The 19,056-nt window shown below is 49.3% G+C and overlaps 1 protein-coding gene across 1 annotated transcript in view; it reads left to right on the top strand.

Moving 5' to 3' along the window:
* LOC149750758 (uncharacterized) overlaps positions 1-19,056 on the top strand; it is a 60,624-nt gene that overhangs the window by 12,085 nt on the left and 29,483 nt on the right. Inside the window, exon 2 of the mRNA XM_089912247.1 lies at positions 16,133-17,046. Within this exon, the coding sequence (XP_089768373.1) occupies positions 16,133-17,046 (914 nt within the window). The remainder of the gene's footprint in view (positions 1-16,132; positions 17,047-19,056) is intronic.

Genomic DNA, 19,056 nt, shown 5'->3' on the forward strand with positions numbered 1-19,056 from the left:
TGTTTCTGATGCACAGGCAGAGTTAGGAACAGCTGTTTAAAAAAATAAAACACATACTGGAAAAAGCTAAGGTCCTCCCCTCCCCAGCTGGGGCATGGTTTGAGTTGACCAAGCCTCAGCCTTAATTCTGGCCTTTATTCCACCCCTACCCTCCATCGAGCATCCATCCTCCCTCAGGCTACATGGAACTCTGCTGGTCTCTGATCACAGCATCCCTTTGGTATTTCTGTTCAGCTTTGCTCATGCTCTCTCCCCTCCTCTAACTCTCCCCTCCAGGGCGTTGAACTTACTCTCCAAGTCACTGCTGACGCCACCTTCTCTTGGGCAGCCTGTCTGCCCCCTCCACCACCCCCACCCCTGCGAAGCCAGAGTCCCTAACGCCCTCTTCTGCGTTCAGAGGAGTGTGGACATATCTTCGGTAAAGGATTCATCACACTATCTTGTCATCACTTTTTCCGATGCGCGTCCTTCCCTGTAGACTGTGACTTTGAAGAAGGTAGCAGTGGAGCCCGATTCGTCGATATTCCCAGTGCCCAGCACAGCATCCAGCACATGGTGGGTGCTTCCTAAACACTAAGCGTGTGAGTAGATGCACTAGTGACTGCATGGCTGGTTAAGCGCATGTGTGCTTGGCAAAATCACAGGTTGTAGAGTTGTTATAATTTGTCTTCAAACCTGACCCACCATTTTCCAGCTTCATCTCGGCACAGCTGACCACAGATTGCTTCCAGCTCAAGTCTGCTCTTAGGACAGATCCTGACAGCAACCTCCCACCCTCCTGTCGGTGAGCCACCCAGCTTAGCTGGGAAGCCCTCCCTTCCTAGAGGGCCTTGCTCTGTTTCCAGGTGTATCCAAGCCTTCTGCCACAAAGGTTCCGGACATAGAAAGCCCTTGGGACATCTTGCGTTCATGGGAAGGAATTTCTCTTACCTCCCCCGAGTCAGGTGAAAGCACTGAGCCCTCTGCTCCACAGGATATAATGAGATTTATCCCTGATGGTGCTCCAAGCAGAAAGGAAAGACGTCACACACACACACACACACACACACAAGCAACAGGACCGCTCTACACTTTGGCACGAACTATCAGAGATCATTGGGTACAACCTCTTAACTTCAGATGGATGGAGACACCAGAGGGTTCAGGACACTTGCTAAGGTCACTGGGCCCTTGTGGACTCAACCCCTTTTAGTGGCAGGTTCTCATCCTACCAGCCTTCTGACCTCTCACCCCTTGCCTGCCAGGGAACGGCTGGACTTCCTCTCAACGAGAGGCCTGATTTACGTCCGCTGGGTCCAATTAGTGCCAAGCTCTCTCGGGCCGCCAAGTGCCCTGCCGGCCAGCAGCTGAAGCTGTCTGGCAGGACATATTTGGATGATGAAGTCGCGCTGTGTGCTACACTCGGCGCAGGAAAGAGCAGCTCGACTGGGATGACCACCAAAGGCTGCCAGGCTTGGGTCCCGCCCACAAGTTGGGCAACAAGTCTGTCTGGCAGGGGATGAGGGCAGTGCTTCCCAGGCAAGAGGGGCAAAGCTGGCCAAGGAGACCACATGCCAGGGCGGGATGCCCTCCCTGGGGCTTGGTGGGACCCAGCAAGTGTGGGCGGTGAGAGACCCTTGAGCTGGGAGCCTGGAGACCTGGACTCAGACTCTGCTCCTCCAGCAACTCCTTACTGGGTAACCCGGGCGCACTATGTATCACCCTCTCTGCGCCTCAGCTCCTCCCCTACAAAGTGGGAAGAATTTCTTCACCTGCCTCAGGGAACATGTGAGGAACATACAAGTTTCCTCAGCCATAAAACGGGATAAGCATGGTACCTCCCTCCCAGAGCTGGAGTGAGGGCTAACACATGGTGCCTCCCTCCCAGAGCTGGAGTGAGGGCTAACACATGGTGCCTGGCATGGATGTGGGCTAACTCGGCCAGGACCTACCCCCTCGTACGATTACTGTTACACTGGGGCCGCCGTTCCACCTCTCTGATTCTTATTTTTCTAATATGCGTTCTTCGCCTGGGTTGGTGCCAAAATCAAATTCAGAAACTGAGGCTCAGAAAATGGCTTGTGTAAGCTGGTACAACTAAGCATTGGTAGATTTGGGTCCTGAATTTCAATCTGACTGTGAGTCCACGTTCCATCTCTAGTACCAATATCCACTCACCGCCCGCTGGCTTTCAGACCCTGTTTTGGTGGTGGGTGTGCAGCTCAGAGTGGGCCCGGAGAGGTGAGACATCCCAACAGACACAGCCCTGGGTGCCTCTGCCCCTGCCACCAGATCAGCCCTGCTGTGTCGAGGGGAGCACATCTGAAAAGCCCAACCTCCTAGGAGAAGAGACTAAGACAGAAAGCAAGGCAGGACCGGCCTGAGCGACCCGTGAGTGACATGCAGGCCCTGGCACGGTGGCCGCGGGCTCCGGTCTCTGTCCTGGACGGCCCACACTGGGCCACTCTTGTGATAGCCTCCTTCTTCGGCTGTCCTAAGTCCTCCCTGCAGTACGCAGTGGAAGCTCAGACTGGGGGAAAGACACATGAATTTTACTCTCAATTCTGCCAGGGACTTTTATAAGACTTTGGGTAAGCGCTTTGAAATTGGGAGGTCTGAGCACCTTTCTGAAAAATGGCGGTACCACGCAAACCGATGGGCCTGTGGGTGCCTTTCTCACAATAGGATTTTTTTGCCCTTGTAAACTTTTGGGTGGTGGGATGACTGAGTCCTTTGGGCTTTGCGCCTTCATTCTGTTTCTCCAACATCTCTTCTTTAAAAAAAAGCAAACGATCTCCCCTTCATCTATTAATGTCTCTGGGATATTCAGCTGGGGGATCAAGAATGCAAGGAAGATGGCTGTGGAGCCCAGAGAAGTCTGCAGCTCTTCATCTCCACTTGGAGGAGGACAGGCCAAGGCCCTCGCCAAGCCCTGTGAACACGAGAGCCGGAGACTCCCAGAGAAGTAAACACACTTCAGGGCAAGAGGGGAGCCAACGGAAGTCAATAAGCTCAGAGACACTAAAGAGGTTTCTGGATCTTTAGGCAGTGTATTAATTCATTTGGGGGAAATTATGGGTTGCTAGATCCCAATCTGGTCTAGATAAATTACAAGCTGCCCGTGAAATGTGTTCAATTTCTGTCCCAAATCTGTCGCCATCCCCTGCTATCCTCTTTCCTTCTGAGGAGCTCCAGGTCTCTTGATTTATGCTAATTCCATCCCCCCCCAACAGCCCGCACCCCAGTACTGAGCATGCAGAATATACTCAATAGAAGCTCCATCCATGATCCTCAGCGCTTGCTGATCGGGGCTCTAAGAGGACTCGGTTAAGATGTGATGCCCAGGGGTCATTTCTGTTCCGAGTAGGTGGCAGGTGTCCACTTTGGCTAAACTCACGTCCGTTGCAGCCCATGGATTCCAGGAAGGATGGTCAGCTCAGCTGTGATTCATCCCAGCCACAGAGCCTCTGGGTGTGACCTTAGATAAGTGATGGAATGTATGAACGTTTAGGACACGGACTTCAAGACACCCTGATCCAATCAGCTTATAAACGAATACATGTCTGTTTATTAAGCAGCAGATGGTGTCTCTCTGATCTCCCAGCTGCTGTGTGGGGAGCCCAGAAGAGCTGAGACAGAAGGAAAAGATACGTGAGAATGGAACAAACACTAGTTTACAAAAACGTTAACCACTGGATGGGGAAAAAAAAAAGGTCAAAGGCAGAAAGCAAATTTAACCCTTGGTGTTATCACAGAGAATGGCTACACTAATATTTCCTAATTCTATAGACATTTCCTCCTTTCCTAGACTCACATTCACCACAGCCTCATCAAACAGGCCTTGTCATGCCCATTTTTTAGATGAGGAGACTGAGGCAATGAGCAATGAGGTGGCTTGCTCCAACATCTTGTTAACAAAATCATTAGAAGTAAGTGCTATACTTTCGAATCATAGAAGGCCGTCAGTTTGACCAGTTCTATTCCAGAGTGAAGATGATGTAAAAAGGATTCTAAAAGATTGATTATGAATGATCAAACTTCCTTCCAAAGTGTCTTCATAGGAGATTAAAAACCTTTGTCTTATAAAAGTAAAGCTATGGCAATTTTCCTCCGAAAGGCCTTTCCTCTCTCTAATTTTACTTTCAATGCCTCAGTCCTTGGTTTCTATTCTTAATCCTCCTCTTTTCTTATTTTTTACACTCTCTAAGCGGGCTTACTCACATAACGACTTTCAGTGTATCTCTCAAGTGTCCATCTCTAGCATGGACTCTACTCCTAAGAGCCACACCTGCATGTTCTACTGTGGGCATTTGGTCTGAGCATCTCAACGGAACTTAAAACTAGACAGTTTTAAGAAAATTAAGCAGTTTCTCTTCCCAAGGTAATACTATTCTTCCCTTCATACTCAATCATGGAAGAAAGAAGGAAAGAAAGAAGGAAAGATGGGGGTGGGGAGGGAAAAAGAGAAAGAAAGAGAGAGAAAGAACAAGAGAGGGAGAGGAGGAAGAAACAAAAGAAGATGTATAGAGCTGGAAGAGTCCTAAAAGGTTGTGTAGTGCGACTCTTCATTCTAAAGATGAACAAACTGGCTAGATAGAATCAGATCTGGAGCTGGAAATCCTGCTTTCCTGACATCTAGCTGGGATCTTTGTAAGAGCAGTGACACAGAGCACTGAGAAATGACACTGGGAAGGCAGAGGGCCAGGGTGGAAAGCTGGGCCTTTGCTTCAGCTCTTCACAATGTGTGGCCATATATTTGTCTGTTTACACGTGTGATGTCTGTTTTTGTAGTGTCACCTCCAAGAGACCAGGGACAAGGTCATGTTCACTACTGTATCCGTAGCATCCAAAACAGGGCCTGCACATAGAAGGCACTCACTAAATATTTGCACCATTCGTTGTAGCAGCAACACAGGAAATACCCAGGAATTAATTTAACCAAGAATACAATGGACCACTACGTAAAAGAGTATAACACTAACATAGGACATAGAAGATTATCTGCATAAGCAGAGACACATTACTGCTCTTAGACAGGCTGACTTAATATTAAAAACATATCTCTTCTCTGAAATCAATATAAACATTTAATACAAGGCCAATCAAAATTCCAGTTGATTTTTTGAGAACTCAATCTACTTACTCTAAAATGTACATGGAGGAATACAAATATATTTAACCTAGAAGCTTTAAATATTGAAAAAAGAAAAATGAAGAGAGAAGAACTCGCCTTTCCAGGTACTGACATGATACAAAATCATGGTATTAATGCTTCACAGTACTGGCATAAGAACAGATGAACAGATACGCCATTGGTATAGAATAGAGAACTCAGAGGCACATCCCCTCACACACGCACATGTGTTGTGCTGGTTTGCCCTTCCAGATCCTTTTCCCACCTTTCTCTACTCTACTCTTGCTCTGAGAGGCTGGCTTCCCTGCATTGCATCAACGATACTCCCTTGCCCTGTGATTCCCAGATGAGTTTGGCCATTGGGAGGGGATATCATCACAGATCCATATGATCATTTCAGTAGATATAGAAAATGCAATGTTATGGGAAATAAGAACAATATACAAAATAGAATTGTATTTTATACACTTGGAAAGTGCAGTCATAAACTGAAAAATTTTAAAGGCTATTTATAAGAGAATCAAAAATTATGAAGTACTTAGGGGAAAATTTTACAAAAGATATGCAGGTTGTATACACTGAAAACCTCAAAAGATTGCTGAGGGGAAGTTAAAGAAAAACTAAAGAGAGATCAGCCATGCTTGTGGATCATAAGACAGTATTATTAAGGTGTAAATCTAGAGAATCATTGCAATCTCAGTCCAAATCTCAGCGAGCTTTTGTGCAAACATTGACAACCTGATTCTAAAATTTGTATGAAAACACAAATGACTTAAGGTAGCCAAACAAACATGAATATGAAGAACAAAGACTTACACTGCCCAGTTTCATGACTAATTATAAATCTATAGTAATAAAGACAGTATGGCGTTCCTATAAGTAGAGATATATATATCAACAGAACAGAACAGAGTCCAAATATAGGCCCATGCATAAATAAACAATGATTTTTGATAAAGGTGCCAAGGCAATTCAACATAGAAAGGATGATTTTTTTCAACAAGTGGTGCTGGAACAGTGGATATCCATTTCTAAAAAGAAGGAAAAAAAGAAGAAAAACAAGCCCTTGATCCTTACCTCACACTTCAAAAAGATTCAACTAAATATGGATCACTGACCTAAGTGTAAAACCTAAAACTATAAAACTTCTAGAAGAAAACAAAGGAGAGAAAATCTTAATGACCATGGGTTAGGCCAAGATTTCTTAAATAAGACACTAAAAGCACAAAGTATAAAACAAAAAAATTGATAACTTGGATTTCTTCAAAATTTGCTCTTCAAAAGATACTATTAAGAAAACGAAAATACAAGCCATGTACTGAGAGAAAATATTTGCAAAACTGTTTCACAAAAGACTGGAAAGCAGAATATTTAAAGAACTAACACATCTCAGTAAAAAGCCAAACAGCCTGGTATAAATGAGCAAAACATGTCAACAAATGATTCACTAAAGAAGGTATAAGAATGTCAAATAAGCACGGGAAAAAATGCTTAACATCATTAGCCATTAAAGAGATGCAAATTGAAGCCGCAGTGAGATACCACTTCATACCCCCTAGCATGACTGTAATTACAAAAATGGACAAGACCAAGTGTTCATGAGGAGGCAGAACAGCTGGAACTCTCCTAACTCTACACGTGGCTAAACGCCTGGCACAGAGAAAGTGCTCCAATGTCATCAGTTAGTCACAACAGCTAGTAGGACCAGCTGTTATGAATATGAGCAATGCACAACGTTAAATGAAAAACACTTCCATTGGTCTCCATCCTCATGAAGCTTCTGTCTAAACCTACCCTTTCCCTGTATATGTGATATTCCTTGTAATTGACCCTCTTAAGAACTTGGCATTGTTTCATTCTTTTTTATGGCTGAGTAATATTCCATCGTGTATATGTATACCACATCTTCTTTACCCATTCATCCGTTGATGGATATTTAGGCTGCTTCCATTAGACACAGGAATTTTATAAATGAAGATCAGGAGAGTGGAAAGAAGCAAAACCTTTTCTAGAAGGAATGGAAGAGAGAAAATAAGACACAGGGTAACTTAGTCCCTGTCAATCTATAAATCGCTGTTATTAAGAAAATGGAGAAGACGTTCTGTGTGATCCCAAGCGTGGGTACCAGCAACTAGTCAGTAAAAGATGAAGGTAGGCAGGTGCAGGCTCAATACATAGAAGTTTCTAAATGTTAAGAGTTGCTTAAAAGTAGAGTTGGCTATTTCAGAAGGCAGTAAGCTTCTTGTGACGAAATGTCACAAGCAATATCCAAATAAGATTAATGGAAAGGCTTTCAAACACAAAATGTGAGAAGTAGAGATTCCAGCCCAAATCCTGAATTGAGAAGAATGGAGGTTTGAATTTGGATGTGATGAGTTTGAGAGAAAAACAGGGCACTCAAGTAGAGGAGAAACCCTCTGTATCTGGAGATACAGATTGGAAAGTCACATGAAAATGTCAGTAGCTGAAGGCAGAAAGTCAGCTGATTCCCCATCACTGAATTTGGTAGGTTAAGGCCAAGCAAGCCGAAATATTTTAGGAAGTGTTCAGGTGGGTGTCATCAGAGCCACTCCGAGCCTGTACCGTGCCTTGTGGAATCAAACAGAGATGCAGCCCCTTGCCCCTGGATTTCACTGCCCACTTACCTCTTCAGGAGAGTGCCCTTGTGCAAGACATGACCTGCCCAAATGCTCAGTGCAGTGGCTCTGGGTGCCACCACGCCCTGGACGCTCATGACCTCTCGCATAAGGCATCCGTGTTGCAGATGACTTGTGCTCTTTCATAACTTCTCAGAAGAGTGTAAAAATGCTTATCGAGGGAGAGGAGATATTTTTGACGCCTCTTTTTATCAATGTCATTAATAACGATCATAAAAGTAATATTCATGCCCTTTGCAGTACACAAAGTGCTTTCACATCCACCGTCTTGTGAGTTGTGCATTACTACTGCTCTTACCTCACAGATGAGGAAACTGAGGTCTGAGGGATTAGGCTAAGAGTTGTGAAGCTTTTTCTTATACAGCATATATTTTAAGGTTCTAAACTCTTAATTACCATATAAATGTATAAATCTAATTGCACAAATGACGTTGGTCCTACAAGGACCCATATAAAAGGGAAAACCTACAAAAGCACCCAGCATTCCCAGATTTAGTTGAATCACCGATAACCCCACTTAACCCACTTACACTTCACTCTGCTGAGTCCTTGTTGACAGTCTCAGTATTTCTCCATCCTGTATCAGTCTGGGCCTCTCATTCTAATGAAGCCCAAATTTTGACCCATTCTGATGGCCTCTTGGCTCTCCTCCCATTAAGACACTCCCCACAAATGGTTCTACTGTTAACAACCCTCTCCTCTCACAGGTCCTGGGGACTCCCCTTCTGGATACTGTCTTGAAGGCAGCCCTCATCTTTTGATCTGTCCTGGTGCTGCAGAACTTTGCTTCAATTTGCCTTTTCAGCTGTTAAGATGGGTTACATTGAGTCATCCATGGTCATTCCCAAGGTCTCCCTTATGAACAAAGGGAGATGGTTGTGTGGAATAGATATCCAGTCTATGGGCCAGAGCTCCGTCTGGACTGGTGGTCAGGGCTGGGACTGACCAGTGGCCCAGGTCAGGGCACTGGTGTTTCTCTCTGAGAAAGTAGAAATAAGTATTTCAGAACAGCTTTCTCAACTATTTACAACATTCACATACTTGCTGCCCGAGCTCCTATAATAACAGATTGAACTGTCCTAACAAGGATGAGCCCCTCCATCGTCTCTAGATCGCAAGCCTCTTGCTTTCTCTGGTACTTCTCAAGGGCGTCTCCACAGAGCCCCTCTTGCTCTGGGATCGTAAACTGCTTTCTCTCTGCCGGATCCTTCACATCGGCATACAGACACTATATGACCGTAATGTTAAGTCTCTCCGCTGACCCGTGTTCTCACACCACTCTATTTCTTTCCCACAGTAACCTGAGAAAGAGTTGCCTGAACTGGCCATGTCCACCTCCTCTCCTCCCTCTCTGTCCTCCGCCCAAATCTGCTCACTTTCCTCCAGTTTCACTACAAGCACCCCGGATGGAGTCACTGCCGTCCTCACCCCGATTACTGCCCTAGTGCCCTTACTGGGCTCCTCGAAATCCTCACTTTCCAGCTCGCCAACCTCCAAACCAAAGTCTGCACCAGCTTTTAAAAATCTAAATCAAATTGTGTTACTTTTCTTTAAAACCCTCCTAAGGCTTCTTAGTAAAGCTGGAATTCAATTCCTCACTTTGACCTTCAAACCCTTACTTCACCTGGCCCCTCCCATCTCCCCAATGCAATCTCTTACAATTTCCCCCCTGTGCCCTAAGAGGCAGGCTTTGCTGGGATTTTCTCTTGTTTCCTGAACACACCAAGGTGGTCCCTCCCTCCAGGCTTTGCCGAGGTTAGTCCCTCTTCTGGGAATGCTCTTCCCCCAGATCCTCTCCTGGCAGACTCCTTAGCATCCACCAGACCCTCTCCACCACTGGTCTGGCTTATCTCTTTATTATTTTTCTTCATGAACTAGAAAGTAAGGCCTGTGTGGACATATCCCTGCCTATTTGTTCACCAATTCTTTAGCATCAATTCTACTCTCAAAACAAATGTGCCACACTAACAAATGAGCGAGTGCTCTCACCCACTTTACCATCACTGCCACGCGCCAGGCACTGAAGCAGTCACATGAGTGCTGTTCAGCTTGTGACACCCTCTGGGTTCAGACCTGGCTCCACCACTGACCGGCTGGGGGACTCTGGGCAAGTTTGGGGCCTCAGTTTCCTGATCTGTAAAGTGAGGTTAACGATAGTACCTCCCTCATCGATTTACTATGAACAGGTGAGAGGCAGCACATTTAAATAAAGTGATAGAACAGTGCTGAGCATACAGTAAATGCTCAATAAAAGTTACTAATGATTATAGCCTCGAAGCAGCAACTCTGTAGGACAGGATTTCTCAATCTCAGTACGACTGGTATTTTAGGTACGACCATTCTTTGTCGTAGGAACCGTTCTGTGCGTCATAACAGCATCCCGGCCTCTGCCCACTGGGCCCTTAGGTGTTACGCCAGTAGCACATTCCCAATTATGATAACCAAAAGTGTCTTGCCAAATGTTCCTGTGGGGGCAGGAAGGGCCAAGCCATTTGTTATAAGGCATATACTTTTACTCCTATTGACAGATATGAAATTGAAAGTTCAGAGTTTTAATAAGTTGCCCAAGATCTTAGGGCTACTAAGTGGGGAGCAAGGATTCAAACTCCCATCTTCCTGGCCCAACAGCACATGCTCTTCCCTCCAGCTCGCTGTGCTAGAGGTCCAAGCCCCCCTTCCCTCAGCCTGCTCGGCTCACACACTCACAGATCCGTGCTAATTACGCAGCCATGAAAAACGTTATATGTGGTTTGTTATTTTATATCCAGGAACATGGTCCACAGCCTTCATTACATAAAGCAGCTGTGTGTATACTTGGGGTCTAAATGCTATTTAGTGGTCAGCTCGATGGGGTATTTTGTTTCAAGCATCACATTTCTTTTTTCCCTTTCCGTACTTCTACTAACGCCTAAATGGAGGAACAGAGCCTCACACAGCTTGGGCTAAAGTGAAAGGCAAAAGTCCCCTAAATGACAAACGTCCCACTGTCCTAATTAGATTGGGAGAGACAGCCCAGGATGTGCCATATGTGGTGTGAATGTGTCCCCCAGTGGTTGCGTGTGTGTGTGTGTGTTCCCAAGACGCACCCAGTCTGGCCCATACAACCTGCGCCACCTTCCCACTGGTGTCTTAAAGGAAGCAAGTGGTTTAGTAGGAAGAACTAGACAACCCAGGCCTTCTAAGTATCAGCTGTGTAGTTTGAGTATGCCGTGTGTCCCCTCTGAGACTCAGTTGCCTCATTTTTAAAATGGGGGTAAAGGGACTTCGCTGGTGGCACAGTGGAGAAGACTCCGGGCTCCCAATGCAGGGGGCCCGGGTTTGATCCCTGGTCAGGGAACTAGATCCCATGTGCATGCCGCAACTAAGGAGCCTGTGAGCCACAACTAAGGGCTCCGCCTGCCGCAACTAAGACTGGGCACAAACAACCAACCAACCAACCAAATAAATAAATTAAAAAAAAGGGGGTAAAAATATATGTCCCACAGTGTTGCTGAGATCCTTTTCCTAAAGGGTCTGGCACCAAATTGGTCTAAGATAATCCCCAGTTCCCGTTCCTCCTTCACTTGCCAACACCTGGCCCGTGCCACCTCGCCTCACTCCAGCCCATTCTTAATATCACCCCTCTTCTTCAGTCAGAATTTCCTAGGTCCTGACCCACCTCTACCCCTTGGTTTTCATCATTCCCCTTCACTGGATTGCAAGCAAGTCTCTTTCCACCTATTTAAATCCTACTTTCCTGCACAGCCAAATTCAAATCCCACTCCTCCCGGATTAATGCCCTTGTCCAGCTCTCACTGGCTTCTCCAGGACTTTTACGATGCTGCATGATTCACCTGGCACTGAAATGCATTTTAACTAGTCACCTGAATATTGTTCAATAACTGCAAGTAGGCAGAGGTCAGGATTGTATTCCTTCAGGCCTAGACACTACAATACACATGGGGCCCCATAAGTATTTGTGAGTTGGCAGAGTCGATGCACATCACTGTTCTATCACTGATGGCTGCACACATCAGGCTGTGAACACGCCTCGTCTGGAAACTGATATGCCAGCCACCCTCCATCAGCACCATTTATGGAGAGCAAGCTAAGACGATTATATCCTCTGAAGGGCAAGATGAAGGGCTTTCTAAGGGTCATGCATGGCCCTTCTCGGTACAGTCTTATTTCTGATCTTCCCCAATAGCTCTCATGTTCTAGCTCCCCCATCATTGTTTACAGAGCTCCCAGTAGGCCAAACACAACTCCCTGCCTTTGCACACACTGTTCCCACTGCTGGAGCGGCCTTCCTTTCCTCACACTCCCTGTCCAAGTCCTGCTCATCCCTAGAGACCAACTCAAACGTCACCTTCTTGGCAAAGACCTTTGCTGAACTTCTCTCTCCTAAGCCCCACTTTCTTCTCTCCTAAGGTTGCTGCTCTCCCCCAGCCCCCATCTGTTTCCCAAAGCACCCTGTTTGTGGGTACCTCTGTCTCAGTCTCTGGGTGGCAAGCTCACTGAGGACAGACTCCTGGGCTGATTCCTCTGTGTCCTCCTCCCCCACTGGGCTGGATCTAGTAGAACTTTCTGTTTTTAACAAATACCATCTGGTATGGCAAGCCTAATCCTCTGTTGTACTTCTACGATGGCGTGTGTGTTTCCCCACTCTTGTAAGCGAATGTCCTTTTAGGAATCATCTCAGCATATGCCTTCTTTTCCGGTTCTCTCCATCACTCTAGACTGTGTTAAGCAGTACTGACCTCTGCATGGCCCTAGAATCCTCTTCCCTTCTTTCCCACCCCCCAAGGACATCATGACCTTCAACCATCAAGGATGAACTTCTAACCCACTAAGACCGGGGGAGCGGGGGAAAGACAGAGCCTGGGGTTGGGTGGGAGGTTGGCACATCTGGGATAGGAGTTGAAGCTGGGAGTCAGGCCAGGCCAGGTCCACTGGAAAATACCAGTGTGGTCCACAGCCCAGGCTATGGCCGGTCGAGAAGGCAGCCTTCAGGCCCAAAGCAAAGCTTCTCCTTTGGTCCAGCATAGCAGGGGAGCCCCTCATCTCCCTGCCTGAGAGATGCCCTTCGGCAGGACCAGGGCTCCTGGATCTGCCCAAGAGGCAGACTTTGTTGGTTTAGTTCCGCAACAAGGCTTCTGTTCCTGTCCCGGCTGTTACGGCCTACAGATTCCTGGTACCCGTCTGATTGAACAACTTAATTAAAATGCAGTAAAAGGAAAGTGGGCCGGATGTGATCCGAGAGAGGAGACAGGCGTCTGAGTTCACCGCCTGCCTCCTGAGCCCTGTGCCCCTTCCCATCCTGCCTACAGGCCCCTGGGCAGGCGGAGGCCATGGAACTCTGGACTGTAGTGTTGAGGGCAGAAGACCTTAAGGGTATCTGCTCCCTGAGCTGTTCATCTGATGACAGGGCAACTGAGGTCCAGCCAGGACAGCTGAACTACCAGAAGCCGCTCAGGAAGCTGTTAGCAGAAGCACGGGGAATCTCCAGGACTTTAAGACTGCTCGTCAGGGGCTGCTCTTGATATAATACTAGGTGGGAGAAAAAATTCTTTGAAAACACAGAAACCCTTGTTCTTGGGGAGTACCCTCTCCAGGGACCTCAAACATGTTTGTTCTTTTTTGGGGGTAAGAACTTTATGGAAATATAATTCGCATACCATACAATTCCCCCATTTAAACTACACAATTTAATGTTCTTTCAGTACATTCACAGAATTGTGTAACCATCACCACAATCAATTTAGAATATTTTCATTATTACCCCCAAAAATGCAATCCCCTTTAGACATGGTCCCCCAATCGCTCCATTCCTCCTGGCCCTAAGCAACCACTGATCGCCTGTCTGCCTCTATACGTTTGCCTATTCTTGACATTTCATATAAATGGAATCATATTATATATGTCCTTTTGTAACTGGCTTCTTTTATTTAGCATAATCTTTTCAAGATTGAGCCATATTGCGGCACGTATCAGCACTTCATTATTTTTTATGGCCAAATAGTATTCCGTCATATGAATATACCACATTTTATATATCCATTCGTCAGTTGCTGGACATTTGGGTTGGCTCTCCCCTTTAGCTATTTTGAATAGTGCTGCTATCAACATTTGTGTACAAGTTTTTGTGTGGACAGATGCTTCCAGTTCTCTTGGGTATTATGTACCCACGAGTGGAAAAAACCTGTTTGTTCTTGCATCTCATTAACAATATCGGTAACCATACCGGTGATTCTAAAGGATTATTGCACACATTGACTCAGAAGAATAGTGAGGACAGGAAGCTAGATGAAGCAAGAGAGGCACAGAGAGGTTAACTGTTTGGACACTGGTCACACAGCCATAGGAAAGGACCACGGAGGAGGAAGTCATAGCTGGCACTTGTGAAATTTAGTCGATGAAACATTTATAACTTTAGGAAAAAAGCCCTGGAACATTTTAAAAATCATACACATAGTCATGTGCACCATCACTTTAATTACATGGATTAGTTTTTAATTTGATCAGGTCCTTTCTTACCCACAGTCTCCTTTATGTTCTAGTTCCCCGTGAAGACCATTACACTCCCTCTCAGTGGAGTTAAATTCTCCTCCCACCTCCCAAGCTTTTCACCTCGTCCTCATCATGGGGAGTGGTGGCTCTGTAGGGAGTTTTGGAGCCTTGAGGAGTGGAGGCTCTTTAAGGGACTTCTCTTTGGTCGCAACTGCAGTTCTCAGAGCGCTGTGTGTTGGAAGCACGGAGCCGCACCGTTCTCTTGCACCATCTGGGCCCTCGGGCCTGATCTGCATCTGTCACCAGAAGTGTGCATAGCAAAGAGTCGAGGTGGCGCGGACACCCAGCAGGTGGAACCAGATGAAACTACCCACAGTCATTATTTCTGACCTGCAGAAATGGTAATCTCAGGGTCAGCCTGAAAGTCTCTGGTATCCTCTCCTTTCCTTCCGTGTTCCCCTCAAAGACCCAGGTTGCAGGCTCTGGAAGCCTTTCAGTCCCTGCAGCCCAGCTGGTCATCCTTGCCCAGCTTCTGCAGTGGCCATTCTCCAGTTGCTCCATCTGCTGCCTGAAGACTTGAATGGGAGGGTCGGGAGACCTGGGAGTCCGGGACCTCTCCACTGACGGCCCATCTCCCCTCTGGTCTCTGCTTCCGGCTTGCCCCCCCCAATCCAGGGCTCCTAAAAGGCTCCAGCCACCCTCTACTTCAAATCTTGCAACGATTCCCCATCACCTAGTACCTATAAAGTACAAACACTCCAGCCAGTCCAGAAGACACAACTTCAGCTCCTGCTGCTGGGTTTCTGCTCCAGCCATGCCTAACTGCTAGCAGAACCCTGCAGGCACCCGCACTCTCTCACCTCTCCGCCCTGGCAGCTGCTCCTTTACTCAGCTGCCCCTGACTTATCCTTCAGGATCACTCCTGGGAGTCTTCCCTGGGCCCCAGGGCTATGTGAGGAGACTCTCCTCTCTGTTCCCATTTCTCTGTGCTTCTGTCTCTCCTGGCACTCATCGTCTATATTTGAATCACCTCTTTGCATGTTTGTCCCCGTCTACCCGCCTCTGTGGGCTGTGGGCTCTAAGAATCCTACCTCGTTCATCCTTCAGTCTCTATCATCAGTATAGGAAGAGTCAGTGAACTCTTCGCAACACAAGTAAGCGGTGGTGCCCATGACTCAGTTTCCCCATTGGCTGGAAACGGTCCAGAAGCTTGGATCTTGCCTCTTGGTCTTCTATAAGTTTCATTTGCCTCTCCAGAACAGAAGGAAGCTGGTTTTAAGGGCTCTTTCAATTCTTATGGTCTAAGAACTGGGATATGAATCCTTGCCCTTCTAGGACCCCTCACCAGGATCCTGTGTGGTCCAAAGAAATAGATTATTTAAATGGTAAGTCTCAAGGAATTCTGAGGAAGATTATTTTGTTGTTTTGTTTTAATGCACCTAGTGTCTGCAGAACACCTACTAAACCGCATGCCGGCTTTGGGAACAGGGACTTGATAAAAAGTAAATACCAGCTTCCCTGGGTTTCTTTTGAGTGCTGCCTTCCAGCCAGTCTGGGAGCGCTTGTCCACGCCTGCCTTCCTCCTCTCTCGCTGTTCACTCCTCCAGGACCTGTCTGGTCCATCTCCCCACATTTGTCGCTGCCGGGCCAGTCCGCATCCAACGCGCAGCCGGATTGAAGTTGGCCCTTCGGGCCTCGGCCCGGTCGCCCTCTGGCGGCCGCGCGCTGAAGCTGCGGCCCGGCGGGGAGCTGGAGAGGGGAAGGGGGAGGAGGAGGCGCGGGCAGGGGGAGGAGAGGAAAAAGTTGCGCTGGGAAGTTTGGAAAGTTGGGAAGTGGCTGCTGCGGGCTTCGCCTCCCTCCGCCCGCGTGTGAGGGAGCGAGCTAGGGAGCAGGAGAGGAGCGAGCGAGCGCCTGCCATGCCCATCAGACCCCGCCTCGCCGCGCCCGGGCGCGGAGCTCTCCCCGACTCCCTGCGGCCCGGCCCGGCGCGGCCCCGGCCCCCCGCCCCCCGCGCCGGGTCCTCCCCTCCCCCCGCCCCGGCGGCCCCAGCCCCCCGCTCGGCCCGGCTCCGCGCCGCTCTCCCGCCCTCCTCTGTCCCTCCCTCCCGGCCGCGGAGCAGCATGGCGGAGCCCGGGCAGCGGCCGCGCGGCCGCCCGCCGCCCCTCTGAGCCCCGCTCGGGGGCCACCGGGCGCCCCAGACCCGACCCCCGCCCCCGCCGCGCCCGCCGCCGCACTTGTCCCCCCGCGCGCCCCCTGGAGCGCCGCGCACCCCTGGGACCGTTGCGCGCCCCGGGTCCCCAGCATAACCCCGCGACCCCGCGCGCCCGCCGTCCCGGTACTACCCCGAGAACCCCGCGCGCCCCTGGACCGCGACGCAGCTCCGGGACCTCCGCGCGCCTCGGCAACCCCGCGCGCTCTCACAACCCCGGGGCTCGGCCAACCCGGCTGCGCGTCCCGGCCAAAGGGCCCCGCCCCAGAGGATCCCCCTCTTGCAACAGACGGAGCCCCGCCCCAGAGGGACCCCCAGGTCCGGCAGGGACATCCAGCCACGCCCCAGAGGGCTCCCGGCATCCCGTGTCTGGAGCCCCGCGCTCCAGAGGAACCTCCGTGCCCAGCCGGGGGCTGCCCGCCCAGCTGAGGGGCGCCGCCCAGAAGGGTCCCCCGCGCCCCGCGGGCCCCGGCAGGATGCACGCCGCCCTGGCGGGGCCGTTGCTCGCCGCCCTCCTCGCCACCGCCCGCGCCCGCCCGCAGCCCCCGGACGCAGGACAGTGCCGGCCGCCCGGATCGGTGAGCGAGCGCCCGCCTGGCCACTCTCCCGGCCGGCCACTCCAGCCCTGCGGGGACGATGGTTTGGGGGGGTCCTACCTTCCGCACCCACCTCGGCCCACCCGCTCCACCTCCGCCCGCCGGGCGCAGCCTCGGGCGCCCTTCCCTGGCTTCTGCCGCCGGGGCTCCGGCTCCGTCCGGGGAGGCAGGCGAGTTGGGGCGCTCCTTCTCCAGCTCCTTCTCCAAACGCTGACGCTGTCGGGCTCTCCTCGACTTTCGGTCCTGCTTGGACCTTTCCTCTCTGTGCCCTTTTTGACTCCCCTCTTTCTTACTTTTAGCCTGTCCTTACCCTCTGGTTCCTCTCTTCTCATTTCTGACTGTTTCTACCATTCCTTGCCCTTCTCTTCTCTGCCCCTTCCTCTCATTCTTACACGCTCAGACCCCCTGCAGGCTTCCCTCTGCCCCCTGGTCCCCACCCTTGACCTAAGGCAAACTTTCTCCCTCTCCAGCCCAGGCCCCAGCACCCACTCTCCCAAGTGCCCCGATTTCACAAAAAGGAGGAAGATTCCAGAGGAGAGGAAAGAAAGTGCCAGGACATGCTGGCCTAATATTTCCTTGGGGGTTGAGTAATTACTAGTTCTCCTCATTTTTCTTCCAAACTCAGGAATCCCTTGATTGCCCTCAGTCTCTCTCCCTCAAAGTGTAAATTAACGCATGGAAAATAACTCTGAATTGGAGGCCAGGGACCAGGAAAAGTTTGTGTAGGGTCCTCACTGGCTGCGCTCTTAGTTGACCTTGGGCAAGGTGCACCTCCAGTGTCGTGACTTGTTCAGAAACAGGGAGCTCTGCGACAGGCAGGGTGCTCAGAACTAGTCTCTCTCCAGTATGCTGGGATTTACAGTTTTGGGTTGTCAGTAAAGTAAGGTACTGTTCCCTTTGCCCACCCTGACAGATACTTCTCATTTGTGCTAGAATCAAGCAGAAGAATTTTATGAGTTGACCGAAAGCTTGCAGACGGTGGATGGCAGTGGACAGTCCAGGGGGTATTCTGGATAGAAAATGCCTGAGAGAAATGATAGTCCCTTTCTCATGCCCCTTAACCCCTGGACCTAAACTGGATCTGGAGAAATGACCCATGTCCTCCTGCCCCTCCTTCACCTCTACACAGACACACACATCCCTCTTCAGAGCTTAGGTGATGGCAGAGAACTGGACTTGGAGACCAGGTACACCTTTGGAGGGGAGGAGCCCAGAAAGCATGTACATTTCTTGGGACTAATTCTGTGAAATCTTTCCCTCCCAAATCAGGGCCTTGAGACTTTATTTAGCCTGCAGGTTTTAAAGCACTTTCTCATCTGTGGTTTCAGCTGGTGGAGCAGAGTAGCTGACACCCCAGACCTGCCCTCCAAAAAGAAAATTGTATCCGCCCTGCTGAATGGGAAGTAGCTGTTTAAATAGGTGTGCTATTTTTAATAGGTGTTCTGCTTTCAAAGTGCTCTTGGCATGTATCTTCTAATGGTTGGATTTAAAAGTTATATGACTTCCTCCTTTCTTGCCAGAGCAGGACTCTTGGTCCCCCTCTTTCCACCCTCCCCATGAAACACCACCGGTGAAGGTTTGGCTTGGCCAAGCACGAATATTCTCAGGTGGTGTGGCGGTCCTTGGCACTCACAGTGAGAGCCAGTCATAACGAGAGCTTCCTTCACTGCCTCCTCCCTCTGTGCCTGGCACTGTTCTTCGGGCTTATTTACATAGATTGTGTCTTTTCATTCTCCCAACAATCCCTGGGGTGGCTGCTTTCAGCTCCCATTTTACAGATGGGGAAACTGAGTCTGTGGGAAGTGAAACAGTGTGCTTAAGATCATACAGCTAAGATATGGGTCTTCCAGCTTCCAAAGCCCTTGCTTCTTCCCATGGCCCCATGTAGCTCTCTGCCTTCCATCCCCAGCTCCACCTGCCCCCTCTGTTCTAACCTTGGCTTAATTCTGCTGCCTTCAGCCTCACTGCCTTCCTTTACCTGTCCCCCTGCAG

Source organism: Delphinapterus leucas, chromosome 1, assembly GCF_059928025.1.
Source record: "Delphinapterus leucas isolate spDelLeu-1000000601 "Yukka" chromosome 1, BTC_Dleu_Yukka2, whole genome shotgun sequence".
In the NCBI taxonomy this organism is placed as follows: domain Eukaryota; kingdom Metazoa; phylum Chordata; class Mammalia; order Artiodactyla; family Monodontidae; genus Delphinapterus; species Delphinapterus leucas.